We start from the raw sequence: 20,812 nt of genomic DNA on the forward strand, positions 1-20,812 counted from the left end.
CTGGCCCCTGAAACCCCCCTAAACCAAGCCACGGCCCATTCTTTAAGCAATAGCCATAAAAGCCAATGAACCATAGGAGTATGTTTGCCATATGGCCTTTGATTGTTAGCGGGAGAAATGGAAGGAGAAAGCAAGAAGGCGTAAAGGGGCTGTGTAGTTTGTGCGCGTGTGTTCTGAGAGGTATGTCCTCAAAATTGTGCAGAATTGTCCTCTGCAAGTGGTGACAGCATGAACATTAACCAGACATACTTATATTTTTGTATGTGTGCAAGTACTTGTAATTTACAGCACTTGACTGCAAGTGCAACAGTGTTTCTGGGGATGGCGGCTGACAGGTTTTGCTGCAGGCCCTGAGGGTCAGGCCAGCAGAAGGTTACACAAACCATACGCTCGTGCACAGCCATTCACACCTTGCACAAATCCATAGAGTCTTGACATGTACTGTATTTCACAGAGGTGTATCAGTATTTTTTGGTTTCAGTATCTATTATACTGTGCTGTGCAAAAGTCTTAAGTCACCCCTTATTTCTTTATTTTTTTAATTTCTTAATTTCTTTTTTTCTTGAGCTGTAGTTTTCAAGACTTTCCTAATGTCTGTCGAGGTTTTCTTTGGACGTTTGCTGCTTTTTCACTCATCTCCAGTTCATCCTTGTACTCCTTGTTTGTTAAGCTACTTAATACTGACCTATGAATCATTCAAGTATAGAAAAGCCACCTAACTAAAGGGACAAACTCATGCTGTATCTACACATAACAGGAGTGTCCAACTCCAGGCCTTAAGGGCCGGTGTCCTGCAGGTTTTAGATGTGTCCTTGAGGTAAATTATTTCCTCAACATGTCTTGAAGTTGTCCAGATGCCTGGTAAGAACTAAATCATTTGATTAAGGTATGTTGACCCAGGGTGATACCTAAAACCTGCAGGAAGCCGGCATTTGAGGCCTGGAGTTGGACACCCCTGATATAGAACTTAGCAAAGTACCAGTTTTAAATTGTATCTTTAGCCACTTTGCTACTAGCAGCTTGCCACAAAAGCATATAAGAAGAGAGTGCAGGCAGGGTGGAGTGGATGGAAACAAGTGTCAGGAGTGATTTGTGACAGAAGGATAACAGAAAAAGTAAAAAGGAAGACTTGCTATGTGTGGTTTAGAGACAGTGGCACTAACTATAAGACACAAGGCGGAGCTGGGAGTGACAGAAGAGACTACTAGGATGGACAAGATTAGAAATGAGCATATCATAGGTACAGCTCAGGTTGAGTGGTTTAGAGACAGAATTAGAGAGGCCAGCATAGACATGGGACAAAGAGAAAGAGCACAGAGAAAATTCATGATGTAGGAAAGGAGGACATGTAGCGGGTTAGTGTGGCAGAAGAGAATGCTATGGACAGGGTGAAATGGATGCAGGTGATCTGCTGTGGCAACGTCTAAAGAAGAAGATGGCAGCACTTTGTTACTTGTCACAAAAACATGTAATTTATTCCTATTTTTTGTTAGTTAAAAAATGCGAAAGCTAATACGTTTTTTTACAGGTATAACATAGTTTTTTTGCACCAACAAGGTGATTGGCTAAAATCCTGGCATATCTCGGGATTGTGTGCAGTGTGTCCTTAAAAAATTGAGGAAACTGGACAAGGGGAGGAAGAATAAGAAGTGGCAGGCCTTAAAAAACAACAACAAAAAACAACTATCTACAGCAGAAGTCCTTAAGAAGGTCTGACTCAGTGATCAATCAAATTTGAAAGTTTTGGTTTAAATAATAATCAGTATTTATGAAAGAGGTGTGTACAGAGTGCCTACAGCCATCTGTAAAACATGGTGGAGGCCCTGTCATTGCTTGGGGCTGCGTTTCAGCTAGTGGTGTTGGGGATCCCGTGAAAAATGATGCAATTATGAAGCTGAAAAATGGCATCAGATTTCAATCCACAATGCAATACCATTTGGAAAGGGTGTCATTGACTCCTGCTTCATTGCCTCAGCATGACAATGATCCCCAAACACACAGGCAGTGCAGTAAAAGCTGGATAGAAAAACACTAAATAGCCCGAACCTCAAAGTTGTTAAAACAGTGTGGGCGTTAAGGCAATGGTGAAGAATAAAGGGGATCATACAGGATATTGATTTTCAAGCTTATAAGAAATATATCAACTTTTTGCATCATCTCTTATATTGTCCATTTCCAAAATTAGGAAATAGGTAAGCCAATAAGTTCTCAACTTAACTTGTTTGAACTGTGGCGAATAGTGTCTTTGTGCAGCAGGAAACATTTTCTTGATTAGTGGGAATGTAATATAAAGCAGTGGTTGTATGAGTGGTAGCTGTATTGGATTTTGTGTACTGCGTGCATATAGCATACTGGATATTTTCTCTTTGTTCTTTTTTCCATTCATGCATAATGCATTATGGCATTTCCCATGCATGCCACTGTGTCCTGTCTTATCTTCCTTTAGCTCTGCTCCTTTGTCCTGGGATTCCACAGCTTCCCAGCTACATGGGCACATACCAGGTTGACAGTCCCCTCGCTATCAGCCCAGGCCTGCTATCTCCACATGGACCATGGCAGACACTCCATTGAGAGAAGATTACAGCATTCGTCTTTGTTCTACTAATCACCCTGTCTGTATTCCTTGTACATGAATCATGATTTTGGGATATACAAAATTGGAAAGTCACTGACTAATTAGGTTTATTAATCTAAAGAAATAATTTCTTTTTTGTGTGTGTGTGTGTTTTCAGAGTCTTTTCTTTTCAAGGAGGAGATTGATTTCATAATTAGGAGTTGTATTTAGTTGTAGAGCTGTAAATAAATCATTTTAGTATTCATCGGATGTTGCCCTTTAAGAGTTCTAGGACATGTTTTATTGAGATGCTGATACATTTTTGCCACAAAAGGGACATTTGCTGCTGTCACATACACGGTATTGGCAGCAAAACTCGTGACTGGCACTAAAACACTTATCACCTAATGATTATAACAATATTATTCATTTATTTTAGTAATATCAATAGAAGTATTAGTATAAAAAAAACAGAGACGGCCTACAAAGGCTGCGGCCGACCTTAGAAGTACCACAATTGCTGCTTGATGAGACATAATATTATTTCTAGTGCTTGATTTAAAGGCACGAATTGTTTTGCTCAATTTTAGGCCAAATCTTACTTGGCATTGTGCTGGAAAAACACACACAGAGAGGAGTTTCATCTTTGAATTCTTCCATCCGGCTGATTTCAAGCCTGTTGCCCTCAATGATAGGCTGAACACATGCTGCAGTCTGATGTTAATTCCAATGTTTTGTTTTATGTACAAACACACAAAAAAGTTATCTACATAAACCCCGATGAATAGGGTTCTTAAATGTGCCTGTTTAAAAAGCAGACAGCTACAAATAACTTTCCGCTGACTGTTCCATTCCCTTAGGAGGCCCAGTTACTGCTCGGGGAATTTATGAGGCTTCGTTGACACCATTCATAGACCCTTTACTGCCGTCCATCTGATCAGTTTGAAGCTATGAAGCTTCAGCGGACCTCATGAGAGCCATCTGTGTGTCTGTCTGTCTGCTGAGATTAAAAGCGGCCTTGTTCGCTCTGAAACTTTCTTGCTAAAGTTTTTGTCTTCTCTCAGTTAAAGTTTTGCAGCTTTTCCTGTGGGACTTTGTCGATGTGTTGAGCGTCTGTATTATTTTGTATAATTACAGTGACATTGCTGATGCTATTTGCTCCATTTAGAGCTGCGAGATTCCTCTCATGCCTCTTTCAAAGATGGGCGTACTCATATAAAAATCTTGTGCGGGCACATCCTTTGTGGCATGTGTCTGTCTTTAATTTATGTTATGGTGCACATGTCCATGCTGTAGTAAAGTGACACCTTTTAAGACATCGTCTTCATGCAAATTTGTGTGTGGGTTGACTTCCCTATAACTATCAAGTGTTACAGGCCCCACTTTAGTTTCACAACGGTGACATTGAACCCTTTTCTTCTCTTCAGCAATACTTCCCAGATGCTAAATGTACTTTCACTAACATTAAAGTCATTGTCTAACCATTACTGCGCACTAAGAGACGCAATTCCACATTGCTGCATGCTCTAAATCCACCACAAAGCTTTGGTGCATCACGCAGCACATCGCTTCATCCTCTTTGCTCTCTTATTGTTGATAAAATGATTAGGCCCTCAGTGTGAGTGCATGTTGGCGTAAATGATTTTGATGTATGGCAGAAGCTGAGCTTGATTTAGTCTTTGACTACATTAGCTGCCAATCTTTGCTTTCTTTCCTGACCATGATGGACACCCACAGGATCAGAGGTCACCTATGTGTAGTGATGACCTTGACCCAGTCTTGACACTGGCAATGGGTCGGTATGGTCAGTATTAGAAAGTACTAGGTCTGTAACCTCAATACGGTTCTGGGTATTCACATGATAAATGAATGGCTGTCTCATAGGGGTGGAAAGGGAAAAAAAGACATTGTGTCCACTTTGACCCCTTCAAACAGCGCTCCAGGGAGAGTTGGGGCCTGAATCTGCTTTTAGGGTTATAATGTAGCCTCCGGAGGCTAGGGATCATGTTCCTAAATAACCTCCAGACATCCTCGGGGATTTATGGAACCACTGGACTAGAAGTACACCTTGGATTAGGGTCAGGCTTGGAGTATAGTCAAGTATTGTGCAGGAGTTGAAGCAAGAGTAGTCCTGAATGTGTCTACACATGTGAGTCTTTTGCACACAGACCTGCATGTTTATGACTGTTATAAAGTGTAAGAGGTGAGATCTCTGTGTGATCTGACCAGCTAATGCAAATCTAATCTTAGCCAGCTGCATGCCTTCAGCCCTTTCAGCCTCATCTGCTTCTTTCTTCTCCAGCTGAGGGACACATTATTAAAGCTACAAATTACCAAGACCCAGAGGTTCTTCCACTCGTGGTGATAGCAAGCAGATGGCAGCAAAGCTAAGAGAGACCCATCTTTTCTCCCCATCCCCATCTCCTTACATAAAGCACCATTTGCATTTCATGAGCCTTAATTGCGTCTGTTGCCCTCCTCCCCACCGGCTCTGCGATTTTGTGCCTGTCACTGTGCACCCCTGCACCCTTGAAGAAGCTGTGATAGATTAAGGTAGGCCTTCTGTTTGTATCCCCTTCATTGTGTTTCAGAAATTAGAAAATATTATCTCCCAGCCGAGTCAAAGTCAAAAAAGGGATGGCTGTGGGGGGTTGGAGGCTGGAGTGCAGGATTTGATAGTGACATTGGGTGTGATAGGAAAAGGCGGGGAAAATTTTTAAGGTATTAATGGGGAAAGTGATTATTATAAAAGCTAGTCCTTGACCCTGTGACGGGAAAACAATGACGCATGGAATCCCCAGACACCTATAAAGCACTGAGTTAATAATGCATATCAGTTAACAGTTGATGGGCACAAAACAATGATTTTGTGCTCTTTTTAAGGCTTTTTTTTTTTTTCATTTCTTTTTTCCCTGCTATTCCAAAACATGCATCAGTATGAGAATTTACAGAAATACTGAATAAAAATGCTTAGAGTTTATGATGTTTGCCAAATAATGCTACAATAACCAGAAAGAAAGTCAAATGACAAACTATGACTAGTCATCATCAGTTAATTTTCAGACCAGTCTGGTCTGGTGTCTGTCTGCTTTGTCCTTTAACGCATTTGCGGTTGTGTTGTTGTGTCGTGGGCCATATGAGCAGACAGAGTTTCAAGTTTACAGTTTAAAGAAAAGGGATATTTAGATTATAGAAAACAATGCGTGGCTTAAAACTAGTCAGCACAATCAGAAAGAAGAAAGTACAAATCTGATATTTTGTTCCATGCTCTAATGCATTGCACATGTTTATATTTATCCCAGTAATATTGGACATTGGGGCAATTTAGGATTATTTCTCTGTGTTAAAATAGAAGGGGATTACCACAACATAAATGGTAAAACAAAATCCTGACATTTTACCAGCTAGTCGGATACAGACAGGCAACAAATTAATGCAAAACCTCTGAATAAATGAATGAATAAGCATAATCTGTAAGGCAATTTCATGGAATGGTTTGATGACCATATAAATTGTGTGAATCGTTTTAAATCTTAAACCTAGGTAAGCACCTTTGGGTAATTTTGTGTTAGACATCGCAGAAATGGAAAGGAAATATCTTCAGAATTAATGATGGGAACCATCTAGGCCCATTGAAGTGTATACAGATGATGCCAAACAGCATTTTAAAGCTACTTGTTGTAAATTCTTGTGTTTGGAAGGTTTTAGACTATTTTTAATCTTAACTTGACAACTTATTATTTTATGTTCAACACGATCACTGAGCAGTGAAGCAGAAACGAGGCTAGCTGCCCTTATGTAATACTGATTTGTACCAAAAGATGGTGCAGCTAGTCAGTACATAACCTTCATTTAACCAGGCAAATTTAGAGAAATTGTAATTTACAATAGCATGGATGACCCTGATGAAGGCCACAAGCCGAAACGCGTTGGTCAGACGATAAAGTTGTTCCTCTTCCCTTAAGTGTTGTTGGAGTTCCTGCATTGGGATTTTTTTCATCCTCTCCATGCACCTTGGAAGTAGGTGAACTTGTGCCAGAAATCTTTGCTGGAATTTACAATGGCAGACTGGTAAAAAGTGACAGTATACTCAATATAGTTGTAACTGTAACCTGTTGCCCATTTTCAATTTCTTCACTGTCTGCTCATTTGACTTGACTTGATTTTGTTAGTTTGTTTTTTACTTTGTTTTTGTCTTCTTCTTTTTTAACTTAAATTTTCATTTAACTCTGTCCCTTAAAATAAAGATCTCTTTTGTAAAGAAGTACTGGTCAGTTCTGTTGTGAGCTTAGGAATTTAAATTGCAGTCTGTAGTCTCTCTATTTCTTTTTTGAATCTGGCTTTGTTGTATTATTAATAATGGTAATAATACTTTATCAAATGGAGAAGAGTAATCTGTCTTCTACCTTTACGTCTGATGATGTCTTGTGCAGAAGAAGCTTCATAATGGCTTTGGAGGAGGCACATTTATCAGTCTGACTAAAGTAGACTAGTTGGCAGAATCACCCCCCTCTACCTCATACATGCATACTAATGGCAGTGATGTACCGTCACAAACAAGCTGAGTTCCAGACAAACCTTAATCATCATATAAGGCGTTAACGAGGTTTGACACACTTCATTAAGAAAAGAATATGATCTGCCACACCCACCAGAGGCTATTTCGGTCGGTCTCCCTTCTCGGTTCAATGGTAGATGGTGAAATGACGTGCAGTACTCCAATTGTACCACACAGCGGCAGTGTTTGCTAATCTAGTATGAGACATATAGTAAATGTTGGCTTTGCTACTGTGTGCTTCCACTGGATGGCAGTATTGCACAGGACATGCAAAATTTTTAAGCCTGTAACTATGTACATTGACCTAAGGAAATTGAAATGTGCCCGGGTACACCATGATGACATCATACATTGGAATGGTATAATGTGGTATGCACATCTGCACACACAGAGACTTTCCCAGTCTGTAAACAACAACAACAACACACACCCACACGCTCGCAGACCAGAATGCAGTGTTCCCATTTTACCCAGTGCTAGAATGTCAGAGGGGGCAGTAGTAGGAGACTGTGACCGCCTGAGCCTGCAACAAGAATCTTTCTTTAGAGTGTACTCTTTCACTGCTGGAGATTTAGACGCATCATCAGCTCAGTGCAAAAGTGCTAGCTGAGGAGTGACTGTTATAGAAACAGAATATTCAGACTCCATTAGTCAGAACGGCTGAGTGTTCTTCAGATTGATTAGATATGTTATAGATGTGTGCACTGCGACTGAAAGACACAGTAAGCTCCATTAAGGTGGCAAGAATCATCCTTTAATGGTTAAATTCAAAGTAGCTTTTGGTAATATCAAGAGCATTTGGTTTTGGTGTAAACATAGCACAGCTGAAAGTGGCAGCTTTACACAAAATAATCAAGAGGGCAGTTGTCATTAGAGGCAGTCTCTTCTAACTGGACCCAATGAAGAGCATCATGCTGAAAAACCATAGCAGACTATTATCTAGTGTAAGCTCAGAATGAAATACTTGAATCCAACACAGTGTAGTTCTTTTTTGGAAGGGGAGAGGATCTCAGAGGAGATGCCATCAAGTGGAGGACAGATGCTTTCTCATTAGTGTTCAGAACATGCTCCCAGTCCTCTTATGTCTGATGTCACGAGAGACACAGTATACACTGAAACGCTATCTGCGTGTTTTGAATAGCTGGCATCGTGCGCCGTGTGGGTGACACAAGTCGCATACAGCATTTGCAACCACACGCACTAACCTAGGTTTGACTGGCTAAATTGCACACAGACATTTACAGGCTGCGTTTCAGTTGCCGATGTCTTCGACTGATCTCAAACGTTTTCACACACGTCAGTAATAGCAAATATGCCACGACACATGGGTAGTAATCATCATTTTCCACATTAAGCTTTTGGAGCTCAGAAAAGTGTGTCTCAAAGTTTACGGGCAAACAGCAAAATGACATCTGCAAAATGTAACGGTTTACTTTACATGCATAGAGTGTTACAGTCCCTTGTAACAGTGGAATACACAATATTAGATAATGTGAAAGTAGTTTTATTTAGTAAGTGAGTGTTTTAGGCTAGATTGTCATAAACATTTGTTATGCACAACATATAAACAGTAAAGGTTTTATACAGTAGACAAAAAACCATCTAAACGTCAGTGGGCAGAGACTGCAGCATGTCAAACTTCAAGTATGTGAAACAGACAGTTGTATCATTACTGCAAACCTCTCTGTCCTTTTATCACTTAATAGAGTTAATATTTCAGTCATGTTTTTCCTATCATCTCATATTTTATATGGCTTCAACTTGGTGGCATTTATTCTAGTAGCGTTAAATGTATAACTTCTTCCTTTCGGTATAATGCCCCACAGTGATTATGCTCTTTCTGATACTTTTCTACAAAGACTTCTTGAGAATTGAACAGCCATACGCGCGAGGCGAACACAAACATCAGAATGATGGAAAATTAAGGCAAGAATAAAAATAAAAGCTTATTTAAAGTTCTTTCTCTGTGATCAGACTATAAACTCGCAGAATAATACTGACATTCCATTCTAAGTGACTTTCGATTACATTAGTGCACCACCCCAACCGTGTTTATCCGCCGTTTACAGTAGCTGATAAAAGGGGGAAAAAAATAATCAGACACTGCAAAGTGAAATCGGCTGTGTTCCCTAAAGAAGCAGCCCGGCACTAGATGTAGAAGTGCACCGCTGGCTGAGTCTCACTTTAATTAATGGCAAGCTGTTTGACTCTAAACAATAACAAAGCAACTCTGCTGTAAATGATTGCTATCAGTAATAGGAATGATAAATACATAGCACCATCTTTTGTTGAAAGTAAGAAATGGAAAAAAGACTGAAAACAAATACACTTAAACTTGCAAATTCACAAATAGAAAAGGACCAAATCCATATTCATGGCTATGCTACATCCATGGATGTTACCACTCTCTTTTGTAAAGCAACCCCGTCGAAAATGCTTAATTAACCTCTCTATTTCTATACATGCACTTTGGTTAGTATACTTCAAGAAACACTTTTTTTTCTCTCTTACTTATTACTTGGCAATTACCAAAACAAAAAAGGCAAAAAAAAAAAAAAAATCCCACAACAAAAATAGTCTATAATTATTTCATCATTACAAACAAAGACTGAGGCACTTAATCAGCTAAAATAAAGCTCATAGTATCCATTGACAGAGCAACACAAAAACTATGTACATATATGTAAAAAGTGTTATAAATATGTTTTAAACCATAGATACTATATACATCTTTAAACTGAGACAGTATTGGTGTTTTCGTGTTTTGGTTTGATTTTTGGTATTAATCCCCCCTTCTGTGAACTTGGTGTTTTGGCCTGGTGGCTCCACTGGTAGTTGGGCGTCACGAGTTATACTTCAGAGGGGTACTGATAGCACTTGCAGTTGGGCGGGGGGGGGGGGGGTGTTACTGGGAACAGTGGGATGGAGTGACGGCTCATTCTCGCTTCCTCAAGATGACATAGATGAGTCCGCTGATCAGCGCCAAGGGGAAGGCCACCCACGCCAGGATGTAGGAGTAGCCAAATGAATTTCCCTCCGGCACCCATTCTGGACTCATCACCGTGTAGATGATGGCTCCGCTCATCACAAACAAACCTGCAAGGGGGAAAAGGTGACTTTTTAATAATACTGGCCATAATCATCTTAGTGTTAGATCAGGTTTCTGTGTGTCTTGTGTCCTGGGCTGAACCCTGCTTGGCGGCAGTAACGAGCAGGTCAGTTTCCCAGAAGGCATTCCCCCGCATTACATCACACTTTTTCATGCTTGTTGAACCCCATTGTGGCCTATGTAAGCTTTTCCAGCTCTGCCCACCGACCAACCTTGTCTGACATGGCACGATCTGTTTGTCAGACCCCCCCATCCTCCCACGCCACACCTCCCACCGCCAGCCTTACTGACATTTGAACACTGCGCGGCTGGCAGTGTTCCCAGTGTCATTCCTGTTTGGTTGAGTGGGCAACTGGGTGCCAGGCAATGTGCTGGCACCGTGGAGAGAAAACCTGGGATTTTGTAAAGGGCTGCCAAGAGAGAACACAATGGACTTGCAGTAGAGATGCTCTCTGGCCAAAGGGCATGGAGTACAATGAACAAGGGGAGTATAAAAACCATTAGTAACTGGCTCATACCTAAATCTGATTCTCTCCAATAGAACATGGAAAGTGAGCATCCACTAACGGTTTCTTGGTGGTGGTGGTGGATTTGTACTGTATGAGTAGCACCTTTTGAGACTACCCAGGTGTTGCTGTGTTATTAATGCAGTTCAGAGTAGTGCGGAAGCTAGACTACCAGTCAAAAGTTTGCATGCACTTCCCAGAGGGCACTGCATGGCAGAATGCTATGGTAGCCATTTTGGTTACTCTATGCAAGTCACTGACTCTGGATCCAGCAAAACAGCCCCAGACCATCACGCTTCCTCCTTCATGTTTGACATTTGATGTCACATGTTGGGGAACCATCCTTTTGCTTACGTGACGGTGTAAAGAAAATCTTGGCTGATCAACCAAAGATTTCAAATCTTGATTCATCAGTCCATGACACCTTCTTCCAGTCTTCAGTAGTCCATTGGCTGTGTTTCATGGATCAGGCAAGCCCTTTTTTTCTTATTCTGGCATCTTAGCAATGGCTTTCTTGCTGCAGCTCAACCCGTCAAACCTTCAACTTAAAGCCTTCTCTTTACAGTCAAAAATGAGACTTGCTTACCACGATTACTCTTGAACTGAACATTTAAAGCTGTGGTCTTGTGAATTGGTTGTCACACAACCTGATGACTCAACTTCCTGTCAGAGTTTCTCCAAGTTTCTGAGTGCCTTTTAATGGTGAAGGTGACTGTACTCACTGACACATTGAGTTTCTTCACCATTTCTCTGACAGGAACAACCTACACTTTCAAGCATTATGATCTTCTGTCTCTCTTCCTTTGTTATTTGCCTTTTACTTGCAATTTTTATAGCAACACACATCTTTTTGCAGTACAATACTCATGCTACCCTACACGTGGATCGATGAGGTTATAAGTAGTCAATGAAAGTTGGGACACATTTGATGAGAGCTGTTTAAATTTCAATTTAAAAAAAAGAACTGCGGTGTTCTAAAACATTTCAGTGACCATGTATATTAGTCATTCTTGGGAAAATAAAGAAGATTTCAATTTTTCAGCTTCTCAAAATTGAAAAAAAAAAGCTGATTTATTTGGTTGCTACTGTTATCAATGAAATGCCTAATTTTTTAAATACATTTTTATTATATTTACTCACGTAATATAAAAATTATGTGAATGTGTTAAGGGTGATGAACTCACTGGCAAGGATCTGGAAGGTTCCAGTGAGGAAGAAGCGTCCACCCTTCTGCAAAGTGAAGAGCTGGCAGAAGAAGAGGACGAGAGACAGGCAGCTGAAGATGATGGATAGGATCATGACAGCCTGGACCGACTGAATCCACTCTGCAGGGGAGAGAGGGGAGTTGAAAAGAGAGAGAGAGTCCTGTCAGCAACAGCACGCCAGTCATCATGAACCAGAGCATAATAGATGTTTGATTGACTTAATGAACACACAACAGGATGAGAAGACAGAAATGAAAAAAATCCAAACCCAAAGTGTACTGTTGTACTGTGCCCCTGCTGAATTTAAGCATCCTCACAAATAAAACATAATGAGGAAGCCCTGGCATTGTTGACTTCTGGGAATCTATAATGGATCCTTAACAATGAAACCTAGGTATCTTATTTCTAAAAGCTCTGTGAGCCCCTCACAGTAGGACCTATGACTAAATGTGCCATATTGATTTTTCCTCCAAGGCCAGGCTTCTAGAAGCTATTAACCCATTAGACACCTGTATTGACAGAGTCCACCATGCACCATCTACTCTACTGGTGCTCAATCTCCATGTATGGTTGTGTGTTTTTGCGTTTTACTCGTGCTGCCATTCCAGGAATCATTGGACTTCCAAGCAGTGTCTATTTCTTGACTGATGGTTTTCCATGCTTACTTCCTACCCCATCAGGCCCTATCAGGTTTCTCACCTTACCTCACTTCCTGCCCCACAGGTTTCCTGAAGCACTCGCGCTTTCCCTTCCTCTATATACTTATTTAGTCTTTCGCTTTAGTCACATTTACTATTTCTATTTTTGTGCTCTTATCTCCCTAGATCTGTGTGTATTGGCATAAGTTGCAAATGCCACTCACTAGCTGCTGTCCAGTCCTGACGCCTGCAAGTACTCCAGATAAGTCTTTAAAATATGTATTTCTTTAATATAACTCAATCTGTATGCATGCCTCTGCGAAGGTTTGACATTGAAATATATGGATTTGTCTACTTCAAAATTCTCATACATCTGTGATTTATTGATTCTCTTACTTTTTTTTAAATAAGAGGCATATTGCGGTTTTAATGGAGGCGCACTTACAAAGTGAAAAAAGGCACAGTGCATAATTTATTAGTGCTCGTTCTCAAGAACAACAAGGATGATTAAGCAATAAAACAGCTTACTTTGTGTGATGTTTTTCACTTTAACTGACCGCATTTTAACTCAGCATTACAACAATTCATTACCCTGTAACACATTTCATGCATTTTATTCTGTGGCCGTTTAAAAAACAATCACAGTTTTTCTGGTGAAACTGCATGATGACTACATAGAGTTACCAGCTCGGAGTCAGGTTTCCTACAATGGCAGCAGCAGAGAATGTCCCGAGGACCACTGGCTCATAGATGAGATATGGGAAGAAACATGACACATTGCAAATCTCCATCCATAAAATGTCGCCAGCTTGATACCACACCCACGCAACAATTAGATTCCACTATGATAACCGTGTTTTCAAATGTTATATATAAATCTGTGATAACATTTTGTGAATGCAGCGACAGTACACTGATTTCTAATAAACAGCCCTCCAGCCCTCCTTCCTTCCTTCTTTCCCGACCAGTAGTAGGAAACAGTGACATCGCGCATTTCCCGGCATGAGGCGTGCTTCACGGTTCAAAATAACACAGAAACCCAAGAGGGACTCGCATTCAAAAATGAACATAAACTGGGTCTGGGTTCATTATTATTACGGAAATAACTTCCAGGAAGAGCAACTAAAGGATTCTGCTGAAATTCAAAACAGGAAAGTAACTGTTGAAGCTTTTCCCAAAACAGTAAACAGCAAAAATAAAACTGCTGTAGTATTCCCTCACTTGTTTATGTGGTGTAGGTCTGTGCTGGGGCAGCAGACATTCCTCGACCGCTAAATTTAGAGCAAGTAAATTTTGTGAAGTAATTTTCCTGGCTGCAAGCACGTGATGTTTAACTCACTCAGCATTTGATAACTGTGGCATCACACAGTGTGTGTGTGTGTGTGTGTGTTTTTCTTTTCTTTTTTTCATGGCAACACTGAAGGTTTAGAAATTCCCTAAAAATAACTGTGATGCCCATGATTATGATTTGGTTCAGAGGAAAGTTGATTGCTCAGCAAAGCTTCCAAAAGCTCTTTTGAACGCAGGCTTGGCCCCAACGTGCGAGCAGACCACTATCTTCCATCTCTCAAAGCCAAAGCAAAGACCTGGGAACGGCACACGCGCCTTGTTAAATAAACACTCTGCGTCAGTGCACCAGTGAAAGCAAGTCAAACAAACTGACTGCACCATCAAACTACCTGGCAGAGTGTGCAACCACTGCTGCCCCTGACAAAATACACACTGGCTGAACGCAGCTCATACTAGACAAATGACATCAGCCAGCTACAGCCAGCAGCTCTTGCAGCACTGTGACGGCACTTTTAGTAGCAAAACATACAGCTGATGCAGAGTGAACATTCATGAAGAGGAAAATATATCACTCTTTGACTGTTTTGACATTGTAAAATATTTGTATTTAGTGTCTACTATCAATATGAATATCAGTATTTCTAATTAAAGCATCCAGTGTCTGACTTTGTGTACATAAATCTCCTAACGCTGCACCTGCTGCCTTAAATTGTCCTAATGATCCCTGCAAGCTAACACGGGACACTAAGATCTTACTCTGGGCGTGACCCACTATCAGCATGCTATGTTCTGCTCACGGTGGTCCAAGGTTTCCCTGGTTTCAAACACACACGCACATAGATTTAAAACTTTAAATACTCTTTGCAGCCCCACCCTGATTCTCCACAGCTCTGTTACTATGGACTCCCAACACGAGACCTGAATATGGACATCGCACCACGACTATTTATACAGTGGCAGCCTATCAGCTAGCACTTCAAAACAGCACTGCCAAATTCTCTGCCCTAGATGGCACCACAGTTCCAGAGTAACTGTGACACACCCACACCATAGGGTAGGTAAATGATGGATTTTTAAAGTAAAGCAAGTTTAAAACTGAGCTTCAGAGAGAACAGAGCAGCATGTAAATTCCCAGTAAATTCCCCAGCCACTGTATTGTCAACAAACAGTTTAAAGGCAAACAGCAAAATATAAGTGAGGCTGGTATCTGACCTCCAGTTGATGCTGGGATACATCCAGAGGTAGTACAGTTTATCCATAGGTCTGATGTGGTAGATTCACCTGTTGTCCATACCTGGTGGCAACAACATACAACTCAGTCAATAAGAGAAATAGATCTCATTGGCATAGTTCTATTCCTAAGACACACATAAATAAGTTGAATAATAATTATTTTATGTTTAGTGATGGAGGTAAAACATCCATAACAGCTCCAAGAGAGTCAGTTTGCATGTAATCCTCCACGATATCTTATATCTTCAGGATACTGAGTGCACATGCATGCCTTTCTAATTGCTCCTGCTCTGTGTGCATGCTCACTATGACATCTGAACAAACAGAGACATGGGTAAACATGTCATTTTCACTCACGCTGACAATTGTTGACACAAAGAGGAGAACCAGAGCAGCGAGGTGCAGGAAGATGATTCCAAGTAGCAGGAGCAGCATCTTTACAGATGATCTGGAAAGCAGTGAGTAGAGGAGACAATCAGACGGTCAATGTACGTGTGTGTGTATTTGTGTGGATGTCAGATTGGTGGGATATGGGTGTGTCGCTGCAGCACGTTCAACGCGGACAGCCTTTTAAGAAATTTTATCTCAGACTGTCTGTTTGAGATGACAGGATCCTTCCATAACATCAGTTTCAAAAGACGGTAAATAATTAACGATATTCTTCATATAGTCAGAGGTATGGTGCCTTTGAGTCACAGCCAGTGTAACAGCAAGTTTGTCAATATGATTAAACTTTAAAGATTATCTCAGGAGGGACCCTTTTTGCTTTAACTTGTTCCAAACAACACAAAATCTTGGCTTTTTTAAGCAAAAATAAATAAATAAATAAATAAAATAATAATACGTCTTTTTTTTCTTTGAAACTCCTTAAATCCGCCATATATCATTTACAAAACTGCATTTGTTTCAGTTATATTCGGTTTTTTTCGGGTAGCAAAATGACTTGTTAAAACAAAGCGAAGGAAACACGATTAGACAAAGGCTTATTAATTCTGTCTATAGTTGAAATTAATATGCTAAACTTAATGCCAGTTTATTTGCGGTGACAGCTCAATTCCCCCGTGTCTGTGTGTACGCGCAATGAAGCAGTCTGCGCGGGGAAAATCTCGTTTCTCCCTTTAATCCGCCGGAACTGCCTGAGTGCGCCTGAACGTAACTAAGTTTAGAAAAAAGCAAAGTCCACTTACTTCGAGCGTAGAGCTTGTATGTCCACAAAAAGAGAAGCAAAAGCAAGTTTGCCCGAAAAAGAGTCCGACAGCGGTAGTCCTCTGTTCTAAAAGTCGCTCTCAGACTAGATTGATGCCAGGACTGACGTTCTGTTATAAAGTCTCATTATGGAAGAACAACGCCCTGCGTGCGTCGCTGCGTCATGGAGTGACCCTCTGGTTCACAGCCAGTGTTCCCAATATAGACGCGCTATGCGTAATGCCATGGGTTGCCTTAGTTACTAACTTACTGTGTGTAGTAACCTGGTAGTAATTGTTTGGCTGTCGTGGTAACTAACAGCAACTATGTGATTTCGAGGTTTCTCTTTCATCTTTTGTTGTATTAGGTATTAGGAAATTAATTTGGCGTTCCATATTGTAGATATTTATAAGTAATGTAATAAGACATCTGAAACTTTCTTTTTTGGCATATTTATAGTTTATATCATTAAATAATAAGGGGATTTATTTGAAAATCAAGCACAATTGTCCAAGAATTGCAAGACATTAGTTGTTGGTTTTTTCTTAATTTACGTTCATTTCTTGTTTATACAAGGAATCTAAACAAATGATAAATAAATAAAGACCTTTTTCTGGTCATATATCGTATGTAATAGCTTATGTGTTTGTGGTACAACACTGTAAGGCAATGAAAAGCAACGTTTCCTTGGAAACCACGGGAGTCAGAGTGACAGACTCGGTTGTAATGTTTTGTAATGTGATGTAGCGTGGGCCTTCTCCCTCTGGTAGTCATGAACTACGCGCTGTGACTCACTGCGTGCATGAAAGTGTGGATGGGCATGCTCAGCACACCACAAGTGAGAGATAGCATCTGGGGCTCTCCTCTGTTTGACGTGACTCATATCCAGTGGGAGTGTGATGGTGTTCCACCCTGAACAAGGACCCCTGATGTTAAAAGTATGCACTTTGGTCAGTTCTATAAACGTGTGTGTTGTAACGAGTGTAATTCAAAGAAATATATTCAGGGAGTTAACCATGAAAATATTATACAGTATAAATTGATGGCCTTATCTCTTTCTCCCTCTGGATCGTGTTCAGGGCAGAATTACAGAGATACAAGGTAACCAGTAAATACTACGATCATTTAGAAAGGCAATTCTTTTTGATTGATTCTGCCCTTCGTTGTACATGTTAAAAGCATCATTTCTAATAAAATTCCTCTTCCAAACATTAAAAGACGTTTGCACTAGCTTCTTGGCTGAGCAGCACAAACTTATCAAACTTTCCTCACATTAGCAGGTTGGTGGAGTAGCTTAGGGTGTAACTGACCTCCCATAACCCCCTGTCAGTGTCCACTTTCTATTCTTCAACACTTAGCTTGCACTTCCTGGATTCTGCTATATTTGTTCCTCACACTCACATGAAAATGAGGTGGGACAGTTAGAGGAGCAGATCAAGTGCTGCTCTTAGTCAGAGCTTTGGGACTCCTTGAATCCAAGTTTTTGACATGATTAGCCTGAGTTGCATCAAGTACCTCTTTGCATGTTGTGATTGTTTTGGTATGTGTCACTGATATCTGCTGTGTATTTAACCCAGAGTAGCTCTGGTTATCAGGCCTGAACTCTGATTGTATGAGCTGTGAAATGGTCAACAATAATGGTTTACAGTGACATTCAGAGGAGAGGTCTCGTTAAAACCGTAGCGCAGCCGTGTAGGCCCTCCTCATTCCCATCCCTTATATGTCAATGTTTGTAAAAGACTGACAATCAGTGGGCTGAAAGGACACGGGAGTGTTAAGTTTACTCCGTTTGCTGGGGTTGAAGCCAAGCACTCTGGGAAGAGCCACATAGCAAACATTCAGAGTGAGATACTGAATAATGTTACATTTGGAATCAGCTCCTAACATTTCATCTCTGTCACTAACATGGCTTCGCATAGCTTCACGTTAGCACATACCAAAACCATAGATAGGACATCAGCCCAAGGACATGGATCTAGAAACTAGACATGATTGAGTTACAGTAACTCCATCCAGATGGCAGCAAAGAAATTTTTTGTTCTACCATAATAGATCCTAAAAAGTGCAAAACAGAAGGCGAGCTTTGACCCACAGCAATCTTCTTCTTGACGACGGTAAGTTAGTCTAAGAGGCTGCTTTCTTTCACTTATCTTGACTCAAGCATTAACTGGAATGAATACATGGCTTATACTCACAGCAGACATCTTTCAGATTTTCTGTGAGACAGTGGATACAGCTGATGCTCCTTAAGGGTCGGGGGGGCCTATCTGCGTCACTGTTGAGTCACTTGGGAACAGGCCTCCTGCCTTGTGTTTCAGGTTGTGGCAGCTGTTGGCCAAAAGTGCCTCGTTTGTGTAATCAGCATGTGAAGTGTCACTATTAGTCGCTGCAGTTTAATAGCTCTCTTCCTGCTGCAGCAATATTGTTGTTGGACCATCCAGCTCTTCTACCCCCAGTCTGCCCAGATGTTAACAGTTATTAAATTTAAAAGATCACATATGATCTAGTAACTATCATACCCATAAAATAGAGCCATGCAGGTCACGTGTGAGTGAAGAACTGACAGACAATCTAAGTAAAGATGGAACAGGAGGATGGTAGGAACACAAATGCAGGAAACAGGAAGCAGAAAGAGTGATGAGAGGCAAATACAGTCCGTCTGTTTGTGTGCTGATAAATTGTAACCTAGTCTCAACCCCTGAGTTGTCATCACACTTTAATTAAACTATACATGGGAGATGACAGCTAAGGAGCAAACTGCTCTATCACATAAAGGAAAACCCACAATAAACACACAACCTGGTCAGGTTTAAATGAACCAGTTAATGATAATTATAAGTGGGTGGTTTAATTAAAATCATCCCAAAGTAGCTTTATCGTTGCCATCATATGGCATACTAACCTTTTGCCAAGTTGCAAAATCCCCTAAAATCGCACTGTTTGCAGAAATTTCATTATTTCATTGCTCATAAAAGGAAACTCTTAATCAATCTCATGTCTATATTAAAATCTCTCAAAGGCATGTGTCAGCTGACATGTCCAAAATCATATGGTCCTGATTCACGTGGTGTCTTTCATCACTCTGGTTTGTAAATGGGAAGTTTTAGGGTCATAGTTTGTATTTGTATAAATTCAAACAGAAGCTTGACTCATATGCTGTGAGAAGCTGAACCTTGTTCCTTTGTTGCCAGATATATAAATAAATAAAACAGAAATCTAATAAGTGTGGCTTTAAGACAGACGAAACTGCATACTGTAACTCCCAGTCATCATCAGCCCACTGTGATTCAGCAGGAAAGACTGCAGTATTGTTTCTCGACCTCTGCATCTCTCTATTAGCCACCCATTCTGCTGTCTATTGAGAATGCAAAGTATTGGATTCACAGATCTATGCTATGAATTGTTATGGTAGCTAGTCAATAGCACAAATGACCCATGAGACTCTTGTCTCCTCCACATTAAAGAGTAGTGTTCTTTCTGCTCAATTCCTGAACTTCGGTTAGTCGCTGCACTCGTCTATCTTATCGTGCTTCCCTCCTTGTAGCCGGTTACTTGCAAAATGCTGGGGGAAGATAACGTTGACTGAAAGTTCAAAAGTTTAGGACTGTGCCTCTGTGGTTTTGAGAGAGTTGGCAGTTGGGATGAAAAACCACATACATTACATGTCTTATCAGTGTGTCTCCAGCTTCCTTCAGCTTCCAACAGTAATCAACTATTCAATAAATTTATATCTACCTTTTTATGTGTGTCTAAAATCTGTTTATTAATATTTTCCAGCATTTTCCAAAAAATAAAAAAATAAACTAAAGAGAAAAACATATGAATACAGCAATACAATCTGATCAAGCCAGTAATAATGAACAATGGTGTGGGCAGTGCAGAAGAGATAAAGCCACCAACTTAAACAATATCAGCCATTTGGAGGGAAGGGTACCAAGGCTACAAAAGCCACCAACAGGGAAGAAGAAAGAGGCTGGAATTACACCAAATAATGCAGTTATACAGTTAAAGTTAATCAATTTTCCTGACCTTTGATAATGATCGATACATTTCCTCCCAGTAGGGTTGGGAAGTGTGACAAGACCAAAGCATGTGTACACTGGTGACATCTGTCACATGTTGGGTCCACATTAATAGATTATAGAGAGCCTAACCTTTGTGACGTGAGAGCAGTATCTGTATGATGCTATCGCACAGATGAAGAACTTACGTGTATTACTTAATGCAGCTTCCCGGAGTTCCTGAGACATTTCTTCTCTCAGATCCACCTCCCTAAACTGATTTGATGGAATTTAAGGAGTCTAAGTGCAGGGAGTGAATTTGAACTTACGCACAGTACTGTGTAAAATTCTTGAGACACCTCTCAGCTCCTTATATTTTACTATTTGCACATGATTTACTGAAACAGGTGCAGACATACATGTAAATACAGCATGTTAGGCAAAATTTGTACAGTTCTGAGGAGCTTGAAAGTAAATATTTGGAGTGACTGCCATTATTTTTTAATATGGTCTGAACTATCTTAGGCAAGCTT

The 20,812-nt window shown here is 40.5% G+C and overlaps 1 protein-coding gene across 1 annotated transcript; it reads right to left on the reverse strand.

Annotated features, from left to right (window-relative positions):
- Window positions 1-7,844: 7,844 nt before the first annotated feature.
- pmp22b (peripheral myelin protein 22b) lies at window positions 7,845-16,433 on the reverse strand. The gene is made up of 5 exons (XM_026178221.1): window positions 16,281-16,433; window positions 15,451-15,541; window positions 15,073-15,154; window positions 11,912-12,052; window positions 7,845-10,208 (listed from the first exon to the last, which is right to left on the reverse strand). Exons 2-5 carry the CDS (start codon window positions 15,526-15,528, stop codon window positions 10,048-10,050), a joined length of 462 nt encoding a protein of 153 aa, XP_026034006.1. The 5' UTR covers window positions 15,529-15,541; window positions 16,281-16,433; the 3' UTR covers window positions 7,845-10,047.
- Between the last annotated feature and the right edge of the window lie 4,379 nt (window positions 16,434-20,812).

Source organism: Astatotilapia calliptera, chromosome 8, assembly GCF_900246225.1.
Source record: "Astatotilapia calliptera chromosome 8, fAstCal1.2, whole genome shotgun sequence".
NCBI classification, from domain to species: Eukaryota; Metazoa; Chordata; class Actinopteri; order Cichliformes; family Cichlidae; genus Astatotilapia; species Astatotilapia calliptera.